Source organism: Aplidium turbinatum, chromosome 16, assembly GCF_918807975.1.
Source record: "Aplidium turbinatum chromosome 16, kaAplTurb1.1, whole genome shotgun sequence".
NCBI lineage: Eukaryota > Metazoa > Chordata > Ascidiacea > Aplousobranchia > Polyclinidae > Aplidium > Aplidium turbinatum.
In genome coordinates this window covers 14,067,251-14,089,054 of record NC_137487.1, presented here as the reverse complement: position 1 = coordinate 14,089,054, position 21,804 = coordinate 14,067,251, and the positions used below count along the sequence as shown (strand labels likewise).

Below are 21,804 nucleotides of genomic sequence, written 5' to 3'. Positions count from 1 at the left end.
ACATTAATACAACATACAATAAGTACAATGTTCAATATTGAATCAAGCATTGTTCAATAGAAAAAAACTTAGACGAGCCAATGCTATACAGACTTCATACAAATTCCTATTTTCAAATTCAACATACAAATGGTTCCATAGTAGATGCTAATGCATAGCATAAGCCCGTCAACTCAGATGAACTACCAAGAACCAACACCCAACAAAATTCTATCATCAACTGCTGAAGCTTCATTTTCATATATAGAGCTGTCATGCTTCCGCATTGATGACCGGGGATCAAACAGCATTTTTTCAATTGTTGCAGCAAAGTTCTGATCCTCACAATCGCTGACAAAAGTTGAAGACCGATACGATTTCGCAGTTTGGTTTTGATTGCAGAAACTCTCGAAAAGGCTCGCTCAACTACCGTAATGCATTGCTGATTGGTATAGGCTACATTGTTAGTGCCAATTGAGCAACTTCTCTAAATTTATACTCCCCTGCAGCATTTCTAAACTCGTATTATACACCTTGGTACAAAAAATACAAGAATCTATCATTGTTTTTTAATCATACAAGGAAGACCAGTTTACATTCAGTAAGTTTCTCCACTGACATTCAATTTTTCCCACTTTAATTTATAGCTTAGACACCAATAAAAGCTTCAAAAATTATGGTACGGTACTAAACCAAGATCATAACTACCCTATAATTTCCGATATTCGATACAAGTGCAATTTCGCTTTCGCCACTCGCCAGTCAGTCCTTCCATTCTCCCATATAAAAATGAATACAGCATTGCTGTACCGGTAACAACAGTCAAAGCTGCTAATGGTCAGCAGTAAAATCAATCCTCATGCCGAATCAAAAAAAATACGTCATTTTTTCCGTAATAAACCGAAACTTTACCAACATTTTCAAAGGCTGTTCGGATTCTACCAATTATTCAGTTCTGCCAACTCAAAATTCACTGTCAAACAACTTAAAATTCTGCCAAATTTAAGCGCCGTCTCGCGCCAAATCAGAGACTGAAAGTAGCCCAAAAAAGCGCAAGTCGCAAACCAACATTTTTTGGCGCCAAGCCCAACTAAAAGTAGCCCAATTGCAGATAAATCGCCCAATCTGACAACACTGATACATCGTATTCGCTATCACAGCAACCTCAGTATGATCATGTCAAGAGCAAAAATAATAATAAACTTCTTCAAAGGTTTCTGAAGCTGCAATGCTACAGGATCAATAACAGTCAATAAATAAATAGAAATTATGTGTATTATTTTGCGTCGTCCCAAGCTCACTTTATTCTGTACACGCATTTATTGATCTAACAACCTACACTAAATGTACAAATTCATGGTTTTCCGAAGCCTTGGGCACACAGATGCAACCAAGCTGAGAGCGTTTGGTATCCAAGGACTTTTGTGCTATTAAAATTCCTGTCGCAAAGTGACAGCAAAGATCAGAAAAAAACGAAAGGGGTCAATTGTACGGTTGTAGGCTGCCTTCAGGATGATTCATTTATTTTTTAAAACTTTATTCTTGGACTCACAAAGTCTTGTTAGCTTATTCCTGGTAGTTTCGCATACTTGTGAATGTGTTTGTTACTTATTTGATCAATGAAGGCAATGCGCTGGGCAATGCATTGTGTATGCTACCAAAATTTGCGAAAATAAAAAAATAAAACTTTTGAAGACAGATGTGTCCGAAAGAAGAAAATGCTGCCTGGCGAATAGGAATTAAGAAAAAAAACGTAGGTCTCTTGAAGAAATAAATAGATGCATGCTAGAAACTATGAACCAATTTCACAATGAAGCAGAAAAGTAGATCAGGGAAATTTGCATGCTGAATGAAGTATTCGACTCCTTTAATCCCTACGCAAGATGGCGACACTAATGTAGCGAAGCAAAAATGAGCATTTAGCACAACATGTGGCGCATATTGATGACGTTATTTCACTGAGTTAAATCTAGAAATCGCTAGATTTGGTCGGCATGTAGCCTACAACTCAAAGGTAGCTTACTACATTTCAAATCCACTACAGCAATGCAGGGATTTTAACCACAACGTTATGTGAACCAACCCTTTATGGATTTGGTTGGTTTTGAATCTTTATCCTCGGACTGACAAAGCCTCGATATGTTATTCCTGATAGTTTCGCATACTTGTAGAGGCTCTTGACTATTTGTTGCTTTGCCTTACTGTTGTTGTTTCTATTGCAAACTGCGAGAAAAGTTTTTTTAAAACGGACCTTGATAAAATCTCACTTGAGCTCCACAGAAGGCTGTCTGCGTTAGCAATTTTGTCTATTAGGAGATGTAACCGAGACCCTACCTTTTGGTAACACAATTTCCGAATTTGCTTCAACGAAAGCTCGTCATCTTCAGTTTTGAACTTTTGATCAGAATTGAACATACACTACTTTTTTCTGTTGTGTAGGCTACAACTTTTATAATGATATGGGTATTAGCTTTTTGTTTCGATGGTTTCTTTCATTTTCAGTTCAGTTTGTTTTTATTTCTGACGATCACAACGAAAAACAATATATGCCACATGTAGCAGAAGCCTAGAAAAATATACAAGCCACAACACGCGAACGTTATAACGTGCTTAGGATCGAAACAGGATAATCAGTTTAAAATATGACACGGCCTGAGTTTGTTAGATTTTGGCTACAACATCAACTTGCATTTAGTGCCCTGCCTTTATAAAGAATTTATGCATTAGTTTTGCTTCATCGAATTGCCTTCGGGTATATCAATTCACCTTCCGTGAAAGTTACGTTTTTAAAATTTTAATTAAAAAAATAGTAATCATCAGCAATCAGCATCGTTCAATCCGTTCATCATCAGCAAAATAGTGAAAATGTTTTTAGAAAGTGTGCAAAGAATCAGACTTTCACTTCAGCCTAAAATCAATTGTCTGTGTCACGTAATATCCAATTAACAAGTTAAAAATGTATAAATTACCTTTCCTTTAAAAGACGACAAAACAGCTGCTGTGTAACGTTAAACAATAAATTAATGAACATGTAAATTAATACAGATTTAAAATCAGCTCATAGTGGAGATTAAAGGGAAAAGCTTAGAAATGGCTGTTCGTTCTGTTTGGGTCACATTGTAATGCCACAAATCAACCATAAACACTACTCTCGAAGAAACAACATGAGAATTCTTCACACTTATGTGAGATTGAATGTCTTCATGACTGACAGAATGAGGAAACGAATCGTCAAAAAGAAGACATTTTCCTTCCATCCAACTCGTGCGCTTCCCATCCACGAAGAGAGTCCAGTGATTGGGGATCTGGAGACCTATAAAGGCAACAAGTGTTTGTTGTTGGAAAAGCATTCGTAATTTACTTGATGACGTAATCTTGATACAATAGTGTAACTAGTTACGCCATACAGAACAAACTCCGAGAGTCGCTTGTCAATTAAACTTTAACCACAATGCAAGATATGGGCTAAAATCAAAATTTTCATGTATTATAAACCACAAAACCAACGAAAAAATACTGCAATCAGCAACTGTTCAGAGTTCGTGATAAACATCACATAGGCAAAAACATTTCGGAATAAAACCATTCAAAAGAGGTAATCTCAAAAAACTAAATTTCAAAAAGTTAAACCTATGAGTTAAGGATTTTTATCATTTACAAATACTGAGTAATGATTTCCAGATATCTTATTATTAACTCTACATGTATTTTTCACTAATACAATAACTTGTCCTTTATCTTTTTATTTTAATTCACAAGTAAAGGAACCTACTGGTTAGCTCATAATAAATCGCTTCTTAAAATATCATGGGGAGGAAAAATCTTTATGTTGCGCTGGATATACAGACTGACAAGTGGCGGCATATGGCCAAGAAAACAAATAAAATGACATCATAATCATATAATATTTGAACAGATCTCGAAGTACTTTTTTTAGTGTTTCATTTATACCATTGTAAAGTAATTAAATACTAAAATATAAAAGTCTTTACCAAGATGACAGCGTGTTCTAACATTACAAGGCCCACAATGTTCTTCAATGGTTGTTTGGGGCGCGACCACAGAAAAACAAGCATTCCCAAACGCACAGTGCCGCAGTAAACCATTTAAGCTGTCAAGTATTCCCATGGTGGAAGGGCATTGGGATGCATTTCTATTTATCTGAAATATAAGCTGGTCATATTACAGCTACAATTGGCTGTGTAACTGCAGTGATTAAATGCAGTTAAAAAATCTGCGTTCCACACAATAGCAAGGATTTGATAGCTAGTAGGCGAAAAAGAGTAAAACAGTGGGTTTAAAATCATAAACAGGATAAAATCGAAAATGTGTCAATTCCTGGCAAACTGTACAAATCATTACGAGTGAGTTAATCCATGTAACTGATGTAAGCCTAATTCACGGTTAGAATTGGATGCTTCAGAGTTTCCCAAACTGTGGTCCGCGGACCACTGGTGGTCCGCAACGACTGCACAGGTGGTCCGTGGCGATATGATTAGAAATTAGAAAGTCATACATATACGTTGTACAGTACGTACCCTGGTCAAAGATAATTGCCGCAGTTCTTTACAACTTAAATGATTTCGAAAGCTTTTGCTATCCAGTATCGTAAATCTTACTTGTTTAGTTGTTGCACCTTCGTTGCAGTTTAAAAGTTGTTTACGAAAAATTTTCGTATTCAACATTCTCATTTAACTTGTTGGTGTGGGGTGGTATGGGCATTGGGCATGTTTTTGAGAAGGGATGAAGATGATGTTTTGAGAAGAGCGCTGGAGTTGCAAGTGGAGGGTCGTAGAAAACAAGGAGACCCAAGAAAACGTGGAAAAGGCAAGTTGAGGAAGAAAGCAGCAAGGTGGGCTTGACAAGAGAGGACGCGTTAGACAGATTGATGTGGAGGTAGGGTGTGAAGGCGATTGCGGCACTTGGAGGTGAATCCGGCCACCTTCGGTAACGGGGACATCACTGGATTAAAACTGGACTACTAGTAAAACTTGTAGCACGCGTATTTGAACTGCGAGAGGAGCTTTCAGTTTTCCTGCAAGCGCACAATGCTGATTTGGCCTCACTAGTAGCCGATGAGATTTGGCTTGGGAAACTTGCATAGCCTACATGGCAGGCATTTTTAACCTTCTAAACCAATTGAACTTGTCACTTCAGGGAAGAGATGCGAACATTTTCCTTACTCAAAACAAAATAACAGCATTCATAAAATAACTCAACAAATGGAAAACAAGGATAAATGATAACGTTGTGGATATGTTTCCTGTTCTGTGTGACTACATTAGTCTACCAACAAATCCTTAATTAATAAAGATTTGATTTTCTCTGACGTTACACAACATTTGGAATTGCTTTCTGCACATTTCAAGAAGTACTTTTTAAAAGAGACATATGAGAATTTTGACTGGATTTTAAACCCTTTTGTTGTTACAAAGACTGATCTGTCAAGACGCGAAAAAGAAGAATTAGCCGAATTATCATCTGATCGAAATTTAATGCTTAGTTTCAATCAAACAGCTATTGCATCTTTCTGGTTGAGTGTTGTGGAGGAATACCCATTGCTATCTCAAAGGGCCACTAAAATTTTATTGCGTTTTTCCACGACCTACATGTATGAGACAGCATTTTCAGCTCTTACCAACATGAAGACAAAATACAGGTCCAGACTTTCCGTGGACCCTGACTTACGAGTTTGCCCTTCACAAATAACTCCGAGAATTGATCACTTATACAAATAAGAAGCAATCCCATCCGTCCCATTGATGTTGTCAGTTTTTTAAATAAACAAAATTCGGTTTTATTCATTTTTACCTTTGTATTGGGGGCCCGCGAATAAACAGATTCACAAATAGTGGTCCGTGGCCCAAAAAAGTTTGGGAAACCCTGGCCTATGTTATAGTTTATCGTGTGCAAAACAACTTACTTTAACCCCTTGGTTAATCAAGAAGAAAACTTTCCACGACCCTTGAGGAGTGGAATTAAATTTCCAGCCACTCGATGACGTCATGTCTTTAGAAATTTCAACAAAATCTTGAAGTATGTTCTGATGATTATTCTCCAGAGTCTGAACATCCTCAGAATGAAATAAGCTGTCTATGATTGGGGTTGTGTGAAGGCTAGGTAGGTAAAACATAGTGGGGCGTTGTGTTCTTTTCTTGGGAGGTGTCTTTGTCTGGTTCAAGTTTTTAGACCATGCATTTATTCTTTGAAGGTTTTCGGAATCTGTTTTGTTCAGCTCAGACAATATGGACATTTGTTTGTCACGTGACATCCGATTGCGACATCTTTGACAGTCAACGCTTTCGCATTTGCTGTACAGTTCTTCGGAAAGGTCTTCGTTAAAACGTTCGCTCTTCGACTTCCCGTATGCTTTGTAAATGTACACAACAGCAAAAACACCTACGACCCTAGCTAGGATATTTGCAATCCATAAATAGTCTAACATTATGACTACTGGAATAAAAAAAAGTCCTGGAAATCAAAAATTAAATAAATAGATTGCATTGATCTCACAGGTGATTGAAGTCAACAAAATGAACAAGATGGAGATTAATGATTGAGGATACAAGTGAAACCACGATTGTAATCCTATTATCCAATCAAAACAATGTACAAACACGTCGTTTCCTTTCGTTGCATCATAACAGACACATGAATGTGAACAAGAGGTGTTTGAGAAATCGGTCTATTGAATTTTTCGCCATATTTTCAACAAGTTCGAAAAACACATTGTAAGAACAGCAGCAGTAATTTAATTGTAAATACTCAGTAATTTGAAAAATAGAAAAACAAGCATTCAAATCCGCAATGTAACGTAAATGTTTGTAACGCAACCATTGTCAGTCTAGAAAATTAAACACAAGCAAAAATTTGAACATACTAATTGGCGGGCATTCTTGCACAATGCCAGTCAGACAATATTCGTGGAAATAATATACAAACATGCTAAAAATAGCTAGATATTTAATGGACCTAGATACCTTAGCTGGTTTACCCCGTGGGTTTAAGTACATTTTTTAACCATAATGAAAAGCGTAGTTATTAGCGAAGAAATATTGCAATTAGTCGTTACTTTTACTACGACAGAGTGGCTCTTGGTGTGCCCTCGTAGTAATTATTTTCTGATGAATCGGTTCGCTCTCTCGATCGAAGGAAACTAGAATACAACGTTTCAAGCTGCTTTCGTTCTTTCATCGAAATAGAAGGTTTTGTGGAATTCATTGCACTGTTAAAGTGCTTGACCCCAATAGTTAGATTCAAGAGACTTTTTTGAGATGTACTTTTATCTTGTTGCTTTTTATCATATATTTGGCCCTGACAAATTCTATTCGTAAGTTGTACAATATCTTCAGGAATATCTTTAGAACGGCCTTTGTGAAGCTTCGGAAAGTAAATTATGTCACATTCCGAACCAGTCGCATTGACAAATTCTTCGTTACCTAAAGTTGATCTCTTAGAAATGCTCTGACCATCATCAACAGTTGGTGAAGTTAAAGCATAAATTTGATTCAAACGCTTTCTTTCACTTGTGGAAGTTAACGAGGAAATTTGAGGAGTAGCATTATGCTGTAACTCTGTATCAGAGATTTGTGATTGATTAACGGCATTAGAAAGGTTAGAAATGCATTGAACGTCCTGAGTATGATCTACATCAAGCTGTAAAGAAACCCGATCAGGATGCGTTTCATTTTCAACAAGCGCTTCGTTAACAGGTGAGATTGATTTTTCAGAAAAGGTTAGATTACTACCAGCATTGAAAGTAGCATCATCTTTTACTTGTTGAAGAGACTGTATCAACTCGACAGCGGTAAGTTTCAGATTTGCCTCGGAAACAGGCGATAAAGGAACCGCAGATGCGTGATCGTATTCTTCCGCGGTTCCATATCCATTACTATGATACAAATCGTCTGTCTCCATCACGCATTTGGACGAGGTGTCAGAAATTGAAGAAGCAGCAGAGAAAGAAGTTTGCAACGGTTCATCTTTCGCATTATTGCCTGATGTGTATGACGAGGTGTGTAAATTTTCGTGGGCAGCGTCCAGTTGAGCATTGTATAAAAGCGCTTTTAGGTCTGCACCACTGAAGTTTTCACACATTTCAGCAATCTGCATTAAATCAACATCATGATCCACTGATAAATTTCTGCTTAAAGATGACAAAATTTCATGTCTTTCCTTGGCATCCGGGAGGGGGCAGTACAAAAGACTATCAATCCTACCCGGCCGAAGCAAGGCAGGATCTAAAAGGTCAGGCCTGTTCGACGCAGCCATAACAGTTACCCCAACAAGCGGCTCAACACCATCAAGATGAGTCAAAAGCTGATTGACGACTCTATCTGTCACCCCAGTGCTGTCGTGTCCACGTTTTGGCGCTAGGGAATCAAATTCATCGAAGAACAACACGCAAGGAGCGGCCGCTTTTGCGCGCGAAAACAAGTCGCGCACTGCTGCCTCACTGGCTCCGATATATTTGCTGAGAACTTCAGGACCTTTGACGGATATAAAGTTTAGATTGCACTCGTTTGCTACTACTGAAGCTATCAGCGTTTTTCCACATCCTGGTGGCCCAAAGAGGAGGACTCCAGCTTGAGCTTGTAGTCCGACTTCCTCAAACACGTGTTTGTATTTTACAGGCCACACAAGCTGTTCGATTAGCTCCTGCTTTACGCTGTTCAATCCACCTAGGTCATCCCACGTCAATGGTGAAGGTTTGTGCAACTTTGCGTTCTGTAGCGACGCGGGGGTAAATCCGACCAAGGCTTCGTTGAAAGTGTTAGCGTCAATGACGTCATCGTCAAAAAACAGTTCTTTGCTGTCAGCTGGCCGAAGCCTTTTTCGTTGAAACGAATGAACTGATCTATGCACTACGCTCAATAAATCAGCAGCAGCAAAGCCTTCCATTTTTTCAAGCACATCATCCATACCGCTGGGATATGCAAAATTAGTGAAATTTTCCATTAAAGATCTCAAGATAACTTTTCTTTTATTTAAATCGGGTAAATCGATGTGGACCTTTTTGCTAAACATATGAGTTCCAGAGCATATCATGGAAGGGTGTAAAGAAGTCTTAGCTTTGGCTGTTACTAAAACAGCAATCCGGGGTGTTTCAATCCACCCCAATGTAGTTCTACCACCGATACTGTGCAAAAAGTTTTTAATGACCGAAACAAGTTGCAAATTGTATGTACTATCCGGACTCGGTTCTTCAGCGTTTCCCGTAGAAGGAATTAGGTAATCTAAATCGTCTAGTAATAATAGAGCTGGCTGTCTCCACAGCAACTCGTACAATAGATTATCGCAATGTCTTTTCACTGTTTCGGGTTTCTTTCCACGCCACTGGCCACAGGAAACCCAGCGGACATACGCATGCAGAGTTGTATCCGCGGCAAATTTTCGAAGCATTGAACGACAAAGCACTGTTTTTCCTGTTCCTTTAGCTCCACTTAAAAGCACACACGTTGGCCGTATGGTAGATTTACTACGTAAAAGAGCACTCACAAGAGGACGAGACTCAAGGGCTATCTCAATGAATTGTTCCAAAGAATTTGCTTCAGACTCCAGGCCTTTTCCGTACACTAACAGACTCTCCTCAGGCATGTCGATGTCCACGTCGCTTTGGAACGCAACGCTGTCATGACGACCGGAGTAAGAAAAGTTTGTTTTTATGTGACTGAAGTCATCAATGGACAGCAGATACGTGTTTTTAATCATGTTGTCGTCATCTGAAAACTTTTGCGTGGACGTGATCTTAGCAACAAGTGTTTCAATATTGAATGTAGATTCATCATCACCAGACGTCAAAGTAACAGGAAAAATAAGCAAAGTACCCTGGGTGATTGGGATTGGATGGGATTCGCCACTTACACAACCTAACCACTCTTCAAACGAATGCACAATGTCATTGAAGTTTACAGTTGAGGGTAGCGGTGGTTCTGACCAAATAATGTCAAAGGAAATAGCTTTGATGTCAACACAAAGTCGGGGAAGACTGGGCAGTTTTTGAATTTTGACTTTTGATGATACAGAAAGATTCATTTGCCTACGAACACAAGCCGGCACTTTGACGTTAAAGCAGTCGACAACAGCATTCCAGTTTGGAATCATGGCATATTCGCCCTGAGCGTGGAAATACATCCGTACAACACATTTTTCCATCGACTGCTGACTGGTTTTGAAATTTGGATTTTCTGAAACCTCTCTTCTGTCTGATATTGCACCTTTACCATCGAGGATCTTGCTAGGCCGCCCCTTCTTCAGATGATTTTTATCCAACTTCTCGGTTGGAGATGATATTTTAGACAAAAGTACCAAGTATACATTTGAACTCAATTTACTAGTTCGATTAGAAAGTAGAAAAATGGTATTAGGTTGATTAGATAAAAATGGCCGAGAACTTGCAGAGAAACTGCAGTCAAATGGAACTGGTTCTACACGAACGACATGCTTGAAGTCGTTGGGAACAGAAGCAACATTTTCGGTTAGCCACTCTGTTTTTGAACTTAAATCTAACTCAGGTAGAAGAGGTTGATCAGTGGAAGGAAATAACAAAATGCGTAAACGATAAAAGCTACTTGGAACTTGCCTCCAAATAAATAGCAAAAGAAATTTCAGCAGGCGGTAAACACGACAAAAGAGATTTACACGCAGAACATCATAAAAACGGTAAATTTTAGAGTGAGTCTGCACAGCTACATCTGGAGGTTCAATGGGAATCACGGTGGATGACTGAAGTGTCTGACCGCTCGGCTGCAAAACGCGGTCATTGCCATTCTTGGTGGTATCGACAGCAGCTCTATCTACTTTAGGCTCTATAAATAATTCAGTCAAAGGCATCAAGACACCGTACTCCTCAATTGGGTCAATTTTGACTGTTTTTAAAAATATGCATACGCTTCCGTCCACCCAAAGGGGAAACACCTGCCCGGGCCACAGGACTCGAATCTGATCGAGAAGTTGCAGTTCAACTTGATCAGCATGCAGTTCTAAAATTTCCCAGTCATCAACAGAAAGTGGTTCAATCCATGCACTGGTGCAAGAAGAAATTTTGTCTACAGGTTCCACTAGGATGTTACTTCCTTCTTCCAGGCCTAACTTAGCAGCGTAAAATCTGTTTAGGTTTAATTCAGCTTGGCCATTATTACCTTTAACCTTAAAGGGAATCAAGCTCAGATATATATTGCGATGGTTCTGGATTATTCGAAACACTTTCACGCCGTCTGTGCTATCAATGTTTAAATTTCTCACTAGAACGACTGAAACACCACCCAAGCAGTTCTTCGTTGAAGAAAACCTCACAATGGCAGGAAACTTCATTTTGCTCTGTAAATAAAAGTAAATAGTTTGATAAAAAGTGAACAGTAAACTGTAGTATATTGCGGTAATGATGTTCTTCATGAGGTTGTTGTAGCATATCTAAAATACGAGTACAACGTTTCAATGATTTTTTAAAAAAATATTTACTGGCTAAGTAATAACTATTACACTATAAACACATCTTTACCTGGAATTTCTGTTTTCACAAACTCGTCATCCAAGTCAGCATCGAAACAACGTTAATTACTGTAATTTTTATATACAGTTAACACACTTAGGAAAGTAACTCTGCAAAAAATATAGATTAATCACATGCGCAGTAGTAAAAGCAAACTGTAGGTTTCCAATCTTGCTGAACAGCATCATACTTCTGGTGCAGCAGTTTAACAACTATAATTTTTAAAATTGTCATAAGTCTAGTAGCTGTAGATGAGACTACCACAAAATGTTCAAAGCAGTAACAAGACTTATATCGCATAATCCCACTTTTAATCAGCAGCAGTGGTAAAGAACATGACGAAGCAAATGGCTGCTGCGGAACCGCATAGTTTCGCTTCTGTTTTACAGAAGAAAACACCATTGCAACAACTTCACATTTGACCACAATAATATTCGAAAGTTGTTTGCTCTTAGAAAAAAAATATTACTAACACCTCTCCCACCCAAAACCAATGCAAATGGAACGTTTACGAAACATGGCAACAGCAAAGCAAGTGTGGTCATCTTTCTCTGAAACCACAACGACAACATTCGGTATAATAGTTTAACTTTTTCGTGTGCATATGTTATGTTGGTAGATTATACGAGGATATTAGATAAAACAGTACATAGAATCATGCATCAAAACTTGCAGAAAAACCTCGGGGCAATATGAAATAGCTCAACGATTGAATGCCCCAAGTCAGTTTCATCGTTTATTCTGGGTTATTTGTAACGATGAGATCACGTGAACAATGTAAAATCATTAATTTGAGGGTTGGAGGTACAATAGTGCCAGAAAATACTAAAAAAACTAGCAGCCCAAAATCATTCTGATCTGGAATTTTGAAGTCGGTTTAAGACATTAATCGCTCCAAAAACTTTTTTTTACATAATTTTAAGTAGTTTGTCAAGAAAACATATTTCACCCCTTTTCAAAAACAAAACAATCGATATACAAAGCAAACTGTCATCGAATAGGGATTGACGGTAGGATTGCGATTGAAAACACAAAAGGATATGACAATTGACAATCCGATAAAACAGAGTATTTGACATTATTTACTTCGCAAAGCGCTAAGGAGCAACGCATATGTGCGATGGATACAGCGCTATATAAAACCCATACTATTATTATTAAATGGCAATTTTGACAAAAATGTCAAAGTTTTGTTAAATCTAAAAAAATAAATACGATTGCGAGAATCGTCCACTTAAAACTGCAAGTGAGCGATCAAAAATTGCAAAACAAAGATATTGAAAATTTAAACATATTTATGTTGAGCTTTCTTCATCATATAAAAAGAATTGTCAGTGCACCAGCGCCACTCGTCGGCGCACAGTTGTTGCTTAGAAAGATCCCATCCGGCATTCCTCAGTTTTTCAATAAATTCGTCTTCATCTGATCAACAAAACAAATTTTAAAGAACTGAAACACTGTGTACTTAAGAGTCTCGACAACCACGAATTATCTTGGTCTTTGTCGCAATCACTAACTATCGTTCTTCTCAGTAGCAATATCCGTATAAAGCAGGGGTCGGGAACCTATGACTCGCGAGTCATATATTGCTCTTCGTGACGGGATCTGGCTCACAGACGGTTTTCTTAACCTTTCATTACAATGTAAAGCTAAAAATACGCTCAGAATGCACCAAATTAAACACATTTTACAAATTTTTTTGGGGGGGTTCCCAGACCCCCCCACGGTGTTTTTCTCATCTTCAGTAAACACATGGCCCCACTTTTACAATTCATCATCTGCCACTACATGTTAGTTGTATTAAGCGTTAAAGCCTTAGCCTATATAATTCTTACGGATATATATTTTTTAAAATGTAGCTTTCGTGGCTCTCTTACTTAAAACGGTTCCCGACCACTGGTATAGAGTACAGACTAAAGTAGAGTTAGAGTACACTATTTTTTCGTCAACAATCGCTAAATAACTTGTTTTGATCGGCAAAAAAATGAAGGAAAATGTTAATCAATTACTAAACAAGTCATATGTAGCTTTTTCACCAAACTCTGTTACTAGGCATGATTTGCAAGCAGCTACACTGCTACAGCATAATTATATTCTTGAGACAAAAGTCGAGTTAATGATAAATACCGGTCACACGTGACGCTATGTTCTGATGCAATAAATATCCACAGTAAGAAGCCCGAATAATATCTTCCGAAGTTGCTCCATAAGCCAAAGCTGCATACACAATTCCTACAAACAATAGGAAGAATATTGAAAAAACTGTGGAAAAGTTGGTTTTTAGAGTTGTATTCAACATCGCACATAATATTCATGGCTGCAATGAGATAGGAAAGTAGTGACAACTTGTCACTGACAAGAGTAGCGTTGCTTTCCAGACACAACTTTCCCAAGCATCGGCATACCTGTTGTTCTGTCATATTCGACGAGATACTTCGGATGCGTCGCAATTTGAACCTTAAACTCGTGCGAGTTTAACTTCAACTCTTCAATTTTGCATCCAAGTTTCAACCAAGAATAGTTTGGAGCTGCAAAAACACATTTTTTGCTTACGATGTTTAAATACAACATATATATACTGTAGTTTCAAAACAGAAAATGTTACAAGAGATGAAAGATTGCGCACTACTATAAAACCTGATAACATGACATAGATATTAATTGGGCTATGACTCACAATCAAGTTAAAAAAACAAAAACTCACGAAAAAATAAAGATTCGGCTTGATTTGTGTTTGCAGGAGACAGACTGCGGTTGGTGCCAGACAGGAACCAATCTATGGTGGTGAAGAGACGTATCCGGTTGAACACCTCCATGACCACGCAGGCCACCGCTTTGTAATTGGCATACACATGCATCAAAACGAATATGACGAAGAGCGTCCAAGTCAAGCTGGGCCGATCAGACACTACCGGCGTGATAATAAGGCTAGTGATCAATGCGATCAAGTTCACAAGGGTTTCCTAAAAACAAGATAATTTCTATTCCATCTATATGACGCGGATGAATCTTTACGAGTTAAATCAATGTTGGGTTTCGGACATTAATTTCAAGCTACATGTTAGCCTCACTGCAACAAAAAAGTTCAAAAAGCAGATTTCAAAACAGGAAAGAATAGTTACGATTTGAGCCACTAGTCCACTATAATATAGATTAGAAACCAGTGACAGTTCACTTTGAAACGTCATGAGCACGAAATCCATCTAAGTTATAAGCTCTGAGATATTTTTATAAAAAGTGCATTGAGAATCAGCAAAGCCCTATTTATGGCATATGCATTTCGCTCAACTATTGTAGTAGAGCATCAGTAGTGCTTTATTCAAATAGAATCATGGCAAGCTCTGAGATGCGTTGTACAATGCAGAAATTATGATGTATTATAACACCATGTAACAAAATTTCGCAAAATTTTTAGTTGCAGAAAAATTTTTAGGTATTGTGTTCTGTTACTTCAAACTAATCACCAAAATACCAAAAAAAAATCTGAAGTGTCCTTACTCCTTACTTTTGATAAGATGTCACTTTTTCTGATTGTCAGTTTTACTCAAAGATTTTCTGTATTAACCAGCATAGTTTTCTATTAAACGTGTAAGCATGCAAACACAAAGAAATAATATGCAAATATAAGCCATCATTATATGCATCATGCAATGATGAAACACTTCAAAAGTGATCACATTTGTGTGACTTGCGTCTATACACCGAGAAATCTTCTCCAATTGCGGACCATACACCCTCCCCCCCTCTTTCATGTTGCAAATCCACCGCCCTAGATATTTTCTTTCCAAATAAGATGAAACCTTTCACCATCTTTTCCGCTTCCACCAATTAATCCAACTACCCATACAAGAATCAACACAATCAAGATGGGAGTGCAGGAAATGCATTTTTATGGACAAGAAACACACAATTTTTCATATTCTTTTATCACATTGTTTCCAAAAGTTGATAATTATTGCTTTGTTGAGCCTATTACCAAAATTCTCAATTTATGTCTGTATTACAGTAGGTATGTTGAATTCGTCATGAAAGACTTTTTCTATATCTTGAGACACTATACGTGTCTTAAGCAGCTTTTTTGCTCGAGGGTTTGAGAATCGGCAACTCAGCTGCTAACTGCTATGCGAAACATGTGCAATAGAACATAACATGGAAGAATATGCAATGTCATGTCGGCTTTTTGTTTTTTCTAAACCATGAACTGTCAACCATATAGCAACAACGGTCTTCTCTATGGTTTCGGGGTTCTCTCCAAACTCTTGAAATAGCAAATACTGTAGTACTGTATCAAATGGCGTTTTCCCTTAGTCAGCCATCTAAATTGGAGAGATGTGTTCTGCAGATCACATAAGGTGCACAGCTTTTAACTTGGTCAATTTGGTCACTAATTTCCATACCAAAATACATTTCATAAGTATAAAAGCTTTGCTTCTAGCTTTGTTTCATTGCACATTTCGCTTGTTAGTCTGATATGGTTACTGATATAGGTAGACCACAGACATAGCAAAATGTTTCAAAACAACCAGTAGAAAGTTTGCATTTACGTGATGATCCGATTCCCAACTTATCTGCAATTTAGGCTAGAGCTTTTTACAGAACACAGTAAGAAACAATGAATGATTAAAACATTTTAAGTTCTATATTTTCTGATTACAGTACATTGATAGTAAATACAAACAATTTGAAATTTTTGTACTTGCTCTATTTCGCGACTATGACCAAACAAAGATCATTGTTATGATACAAGCTACAGTTATGAAGCGAAAATGATAGCCAGTATGACGTCATAGTTTACCGACCTTATAAGGAATTTAGAATAAGAGCTTGAGAAACAGGGTACAGTACTAGAAGTTCAAAAACCTTAAATAAATATTTTTTAAACGACACTAGTGGAAAAAAATTGCTAGAAGCATGTTTTAATGAGCAATATCTTTCAAAAAATACTAAAAACTTGACACAACTAATTTTTTGTTACATGGTGAATTGAGCAAATTTACTTGAGAACCATCTTTGGCGGAGACATCAGCCATGTTGTCACGTTTTGCTTGATGCATCGTAAGTGCAGCTCTCGTACAGCCTCCTGCGACGCCAACAAGTGAAAAGGCTAGTCCTGTAGTAACAAAGTGATGTCATTGGTAAATAGTTCGATACGCTACCCGATGAAGAATTTTCTATCAGCGTGTTTCTACCCCTTTTTTATTTCATGAGTAGGTAGATTTTTTTTATTATTATTTATATGTACTATTTCTATTTCAGTGTGCGTCTGTTCACCGCCGACAGTGAATATCTATTAGCAAATTTATGCTTTCTCGTAGAACTTTTTTTCCAAAATTAGCCTGCCCATGAACTGCACTACCAGGTGGTTTCAACGGGGTATCCCATTTACCAATGCGTAAATATATTTAAAAACTGGCTAAAAGACAACGAGCTTCATGTGTGAAAATGCCACACAAAACTACTAAGCAAAAGTGTATATAAATATTAAGTAACTCACCGGATAGACACATTATTGGAGTAAAATACTCTTTCGGAAAAAGCGGCGCAAGCAGTTGCACAAACATAGCACCATCGTTTAAAACGTCAGCAAACAACCTCCATTGCTTGGCATTGCAATCCAGAAACGTTCTAAATGATTTAAAAGATAAAAAATGAACAAATATTCAATTTTTCTCCCGTGTTGTCGCTATATATCAGGGTAGGCTATACATATAATATCATATATCAGGTTAGCCACTGCTTGGTGTCATCGTCAGAAAGACTAGGTCTTCCATACGACGAGGTAGTCTTTACAGCGGGCAATCCTTGATTTTGTGGGCTGCCGTCTGCGTTTCACCACAATCACAGACAGCACTCGCTGCCAAGTCCCAACGCAACATCCACTGCATTGTGCTTTCAAAATTAAAAAAACAACATATGCAATAATATGATAATTAGTATTTAGTATGGAAAGCTGTTTCATGTTTCACAGCAACATGGCCAGTGAAGAAGATAAACACTAACAGGTTCTCATCAGAGTGTGAAGTGCATATCAATGAAACGTAAATGCATTGAGAAGTTGATATCACGTGTTTCAAGACCCTCAAAACAAAAACTAGACTACCACAAATAATAATTTTCTTTGGCAAAGAAGTGACTTCACAAAAACAGGAAGCTTCTTACCCATTGACATATGCAAAGGCGATTCTTCCAGCCATTCCAGTTCCATCTAAAAACACCAAAGAATGATAATTTTGGCTATTGGTTGTTGATATAAACGTGTTTGGGAGACAAAATGTCAACACCACAAAAAATTAAATATATTATAGCATACTGAAGGCGGAATGGCCCGTTTCGGCGAGTCCGATTCGGCGAGTCCGATTTGACTAGTCCGATTCGGCGAGTTCCCTATTCGGCGAGAGCCTTTTTCGGCGAGTGCCCTATTCGGCGAGTTTTTGGAATTTTTAAAAGGAAATTATCGGGTACCGTAGCCTAATTACAATTGCCGTTTTTACATCGTTTTAACGTCGCTAAACGTTGAAATCGTGCAGAAAGGAATAAAAATAAAATGTTTGAACTATTAAATTAACATTCGTCATGTCAGTTCAGTTATTTTTGACCATCATATCAAAAACAATACACGTCAACATAGCAAAGGTAGAAGCGACAAAACGCGAACGTTAAAACGTGCTTGAATTCGTCATGTCAGTAACAGTTGTTTTTATTTCCGACCATGATATCAAAAACAATTCACGTCAACATAGCAAAGGTGTAGAAAAAGGTAGACGCGACAAAACGCGAACGTTAAAACGTGCTTGTGACCGAAGTAACTTATTGAGTTGAAAGAAATTTGGCACGATCGCAACACCTTCTGAAAAATTTAAGATATGAAGGGAAAATAAAGCAAAGAAAATATTACAAAAAAAACAAACATGTTTATGTCTATAAGTTAGTACTTTTGAATAGTTAAAATGATTAGTTTGGATCAACAAATGTGTGGCCTACAGCTTGGATTGAAAGGAAATTATCGGGTACCGTAGCCTTGTTATCCCGACCAGCAAAAATTTGTTCAAGAACCCAGTTAGCCTAACAGTTCATTTTTACATTGTAGTAACAGATAACCAAATGTGCGGTCTATCGTTTTAACGTCGCTAAACGTTGAAATCGTGTAGAAAAGAGAACTTTGCTGACTAGGATACGTTGAAACTGAGAAACATTCACAGAAGCCCTACGATACGTTGCATTTTTAAGATAATGTATTCAGACGTTGAATCAATGTACAAATGAAATGTTATGCTAAATGGGTTCTTGGAACAAATCGCAGGGCTTCTGTGAATGTTTCTCAGCTTCAAAGTATCCTAGTCAGCAAAGTTCTCTTTTCTACAGGATTTCAACATTTGGCGACGTTAAAACGATGTAAAAACGTCAATTTTTGCTGGTCAGGATAACAAGGCTACGGTACCCGATAATTTCCTTTCAATCCAAGCTGTAGGCCACACATTTGTTGATCCAAACTAATCACTTTAACTATTCAAAAGTACTAACTTATAGACATAAACATATTTTTTTTTTTTTTTGTAACATTTTCTTTGTTTTATTTTGCCTTCATATCTTAAATTTTTCAGAAGGTGTTGCGATCGTGCCAAATTTCTTTCAACTCAATAAGTTACTTCGGTCACAAGCACGTTTTAACGTTCGCGTTTTGTCGCGTCTACCTTTTTCTACACCTTTGCTATGTTGACGTGTATTGTTTTTGATATGATGGTCAAAAATAAAAATAACTGTTACTGACATGACGAATTTTAATTTAATAGTTCAAACATTTTATTTTTATTTCTTTCTGCACGATTTCAACGTTTAGCGACGTTAAAACGATGTAAAAACGGCAATTATAATTAGGCTACGGTACCCGATAATTTCCTTTCAAAAACTCGCCGAATAGGGCACTCGCCGAAAAAGGCTCTCGCCGAATCGGACTAGTCGAATCGGACTCGCCGAATAGTAGCAGACCCTACTGAAAGACCAAGTAATATGAAATGAATAACGAATAGACAGGCGTGCCAACAAATCGAAGTATTACTCCACCCTCCCTTAGTATCACATCCATCCGGGGTTTGAGATCTTGATATAGATTTATAGAACTACATTGCTGGTAATGGAACAATATTTGAGAGTAATGGCGCTTGTAGTCACCGACCTTATTCAAAGGATTACTCAGCCTATGGACTCTGAGCTTTTAGTAATGACTCTCAGTGAAAACGTTAAAGAAGTGCCACTGAACACACGAATTTCAATACTGAAATTGTAATACTTTTTACAAAAATTGTTCACGGATCTTCTAAAAATTTGACACAGTCCCCCATGAGGACAATGCATATAAGAAGCAATACGGTACACCAAAAAACAATTTGTCAAAAAATATAAGTTTTACGATTATAAGAGAAGCGTAGAAAAAGAACCAGACGTCAGACTGACTCAAATGAAAAGTAATAGCGGCAAAAATCATAATTAACAGTTGACGCTACCTTTCAAAAGCCAAGTGATGGTAGCCCCAGCAGCAGTGGCTGTACTGTCACCTACCCCAGAACCTTTCAAAACTGCTTGCGTTGCTAAGGTACCTGTTATGCTGCTGCAGAAAGCTTGCAAAGTATCCCACACCTACATCCAAGAATAAAATAAATAATAATTTTATTGTGCACATTCAACTACAAAAATTGAATCGTTCAACCTTTACTTTACATCAATTGAAACGCAGACAACAAAACTGTTAATTTATGCAGCATCCTTATTTATAACTTTAATCTACCAACAGTTTTCCCGACGTACAACCAAATTCACCTGGTAATTGAAGTAATCATCACTGACGCTGTCTGGATAACCTTGCGGAAGAAATATCTCCTGCAGCAAAATAAAAGTCACGTGATAACAATCATGAATAATAAAAGGTTTGAAAGTTAACTAAGGTTATTAACTTTTCCAGTAACAGTTGCAACATCTATCTGATAAATAAAAAGGTAAAAGCGAAACTTACAGAATACGTTACTTTTACTGCTTGACTGGGGTTTGATGCATCATGGACATGAATATCATCAAAGCATATCACGCACAAGAGCTATCATAAAAAGAATACATAGCCTACTGTGCAAAGTTGTATAACAGCGGATGATGAAATTAACTACAGTGACAGTGTTGAGTGGTACGCACAAAAAATAATTTCTTAATATTCCATTCTTTCACAGCTTTGCCTGCTCGTGAATTCTTCTGCACCACATTGTCCAATTGATCTGTCTCGTACTCCAGGATCGGATAGTTAACAGGAGAGCCATAACATTCTGTTATATGCATTATATAACTAACGAATTTTGCACTATACAAAACATATATAAATAGATGAAATATTAAATTGGAGTATTAGCAAAGTAAACAGGTCTGATAGTGCGATACAGTGATAATATAATCAGGAAACCAACGTAAACAGATACAAGCATTGAAAATGCGATTTACAAAAGCTGACATTTATCCAACAAAATGAACCCGATGGTCAGCTGACCTGTGACCCCTTTCTCTGACTACAGAGCTAGTGAAGCTACTGTCTGTATTTGTGCAGTCTGCAACTATTCGGAGAATCCAATTCGCAGAAATCTCAATTCGGAGACAGCCTCTTTCGAAGATTTCTAAAATCTCACAGCAGCATCTGTTTATTCAAAGAAATTAGCTTATGATAGAGGTTAATCAAATAAAGTCCCAACTGAAGTCTCAGCAAAAAATGAAACAGTCTTCAAACGGCGTTTTGTCATTATCAAGAGTGGTAAATCAAATGAAGTTTCAGCAAAAACGTCTCAAATAAAGTTGCTAAATATGCTATCGTTCCTAGATGTCGGTGAAACAATAACTTTTTCCTTTGCATGGCTATGGGAAGGTAAACACAAAAACCGCTCACTCAAATAGTCCCAACAAACTCTTTCAATAAACAGAAGCCATTGCTGGATTTAAGAAATCCCCGAATCGGTTTTCCCAAAAAAGGCTGTCTCAGAATTGGGATCTCTCTGAATCGAATTCTCCGAAACGGGCCATTTCGGTATTTGTGGCACCAGACAGCAGAATTTACTCAACAAGTGTCTGTCAAAGTTTCAGTGGGGTGAACCATCACGAAGGAGTCATAAACAGAACTGTTAACTATTTAACACATGTAATACTGTAATAGGATTAACAAATTAACAGATCTACAACATATTATACCGGTAATTTAAATGTAAACTTGGACAACTTAATCAAAATTCCTAAGGCACAGTAAGGATTCCTATATGTAAATTAACAACAGACAGAATGTCGCTTTTTTGTCTATCAAATGAAGCTTC

At 37.5% G+C, this 21,804-nt stretch overlaps 3 protein-coding genes across 3 annotated transcripts; all 3 read right to left on the bottom strand.

Moving 5' to 3' along the window:
• Positions 1–2,498: 2,498 nt before the first annotated feature.
• LOC145785733 (aspartate beta-hydroxylase domain-containing protein 2-like) lies at positions 2,499–7,046 on the bottom strand. Its single transcript, XM_082597432.1, has 3 exons — positions 5,903–7,046; positions 3,972–4,140; positions 2,499–3,292 (listed from the first exon to the last, which is right to left on the bottom strand). The coding sequence occupies exons 1-3, from the start codon at positions 6,422–6,424 to the stop codon at positions 3,033–3,035; spliced, it is 951 nt and encodes a 316-aa protein (XP_082453558.1). The 5' UTR covers positions 6,425–7,046; the 3' UTR covers positions 2,499–3,032.
• On the bottom strand, positions 6,451–11,292 carry LOC145785732 (peroxisomal ATPase PEX1-like). Its single transcript, XM_082597431.1, has one exon. The coding sequence runs from the start codon at positions 11,290–11,292 to the stop codon at positions 7,057–7,059; it is 4,236 nt and encodes a 1,411-aa protein (XP_082453557.1). The 3' UTR covers positions 6,451–7,056.
• A 319-nt stretch (positions 11,293–11,611) lies between these two features.
• Positions 11,612–20,791, bottom strand: LOC145785472 (RUS family member 1-like). The gene is made up of 10 exons (XM_082597120.1): positions 20,651–20,791; positions 20,285–20,344; positions 19,972–20,104; positions 17,630–17,675; positions 16,965–17,095; positions 16,468–16,580; positions 14,175–14,433; positions 13,876–13,998; positions 13,598–13,702; positions 11,612–12,892 (listed from the first exon to the last, which is right to left on the bottom strand). The coding sequence occupies exons 1-10, from the start codon at positions 20,789–20,791 to the stop codon at positions 12,756–12,758; spliced, it is 1,248 nt and encodes a 415-aa protein (XP_082453246.1). The 3' UTR covers positions 11,612–12,755.
• Positions 20,792–21,804: the final 1,013 nt, after the last annotated feature.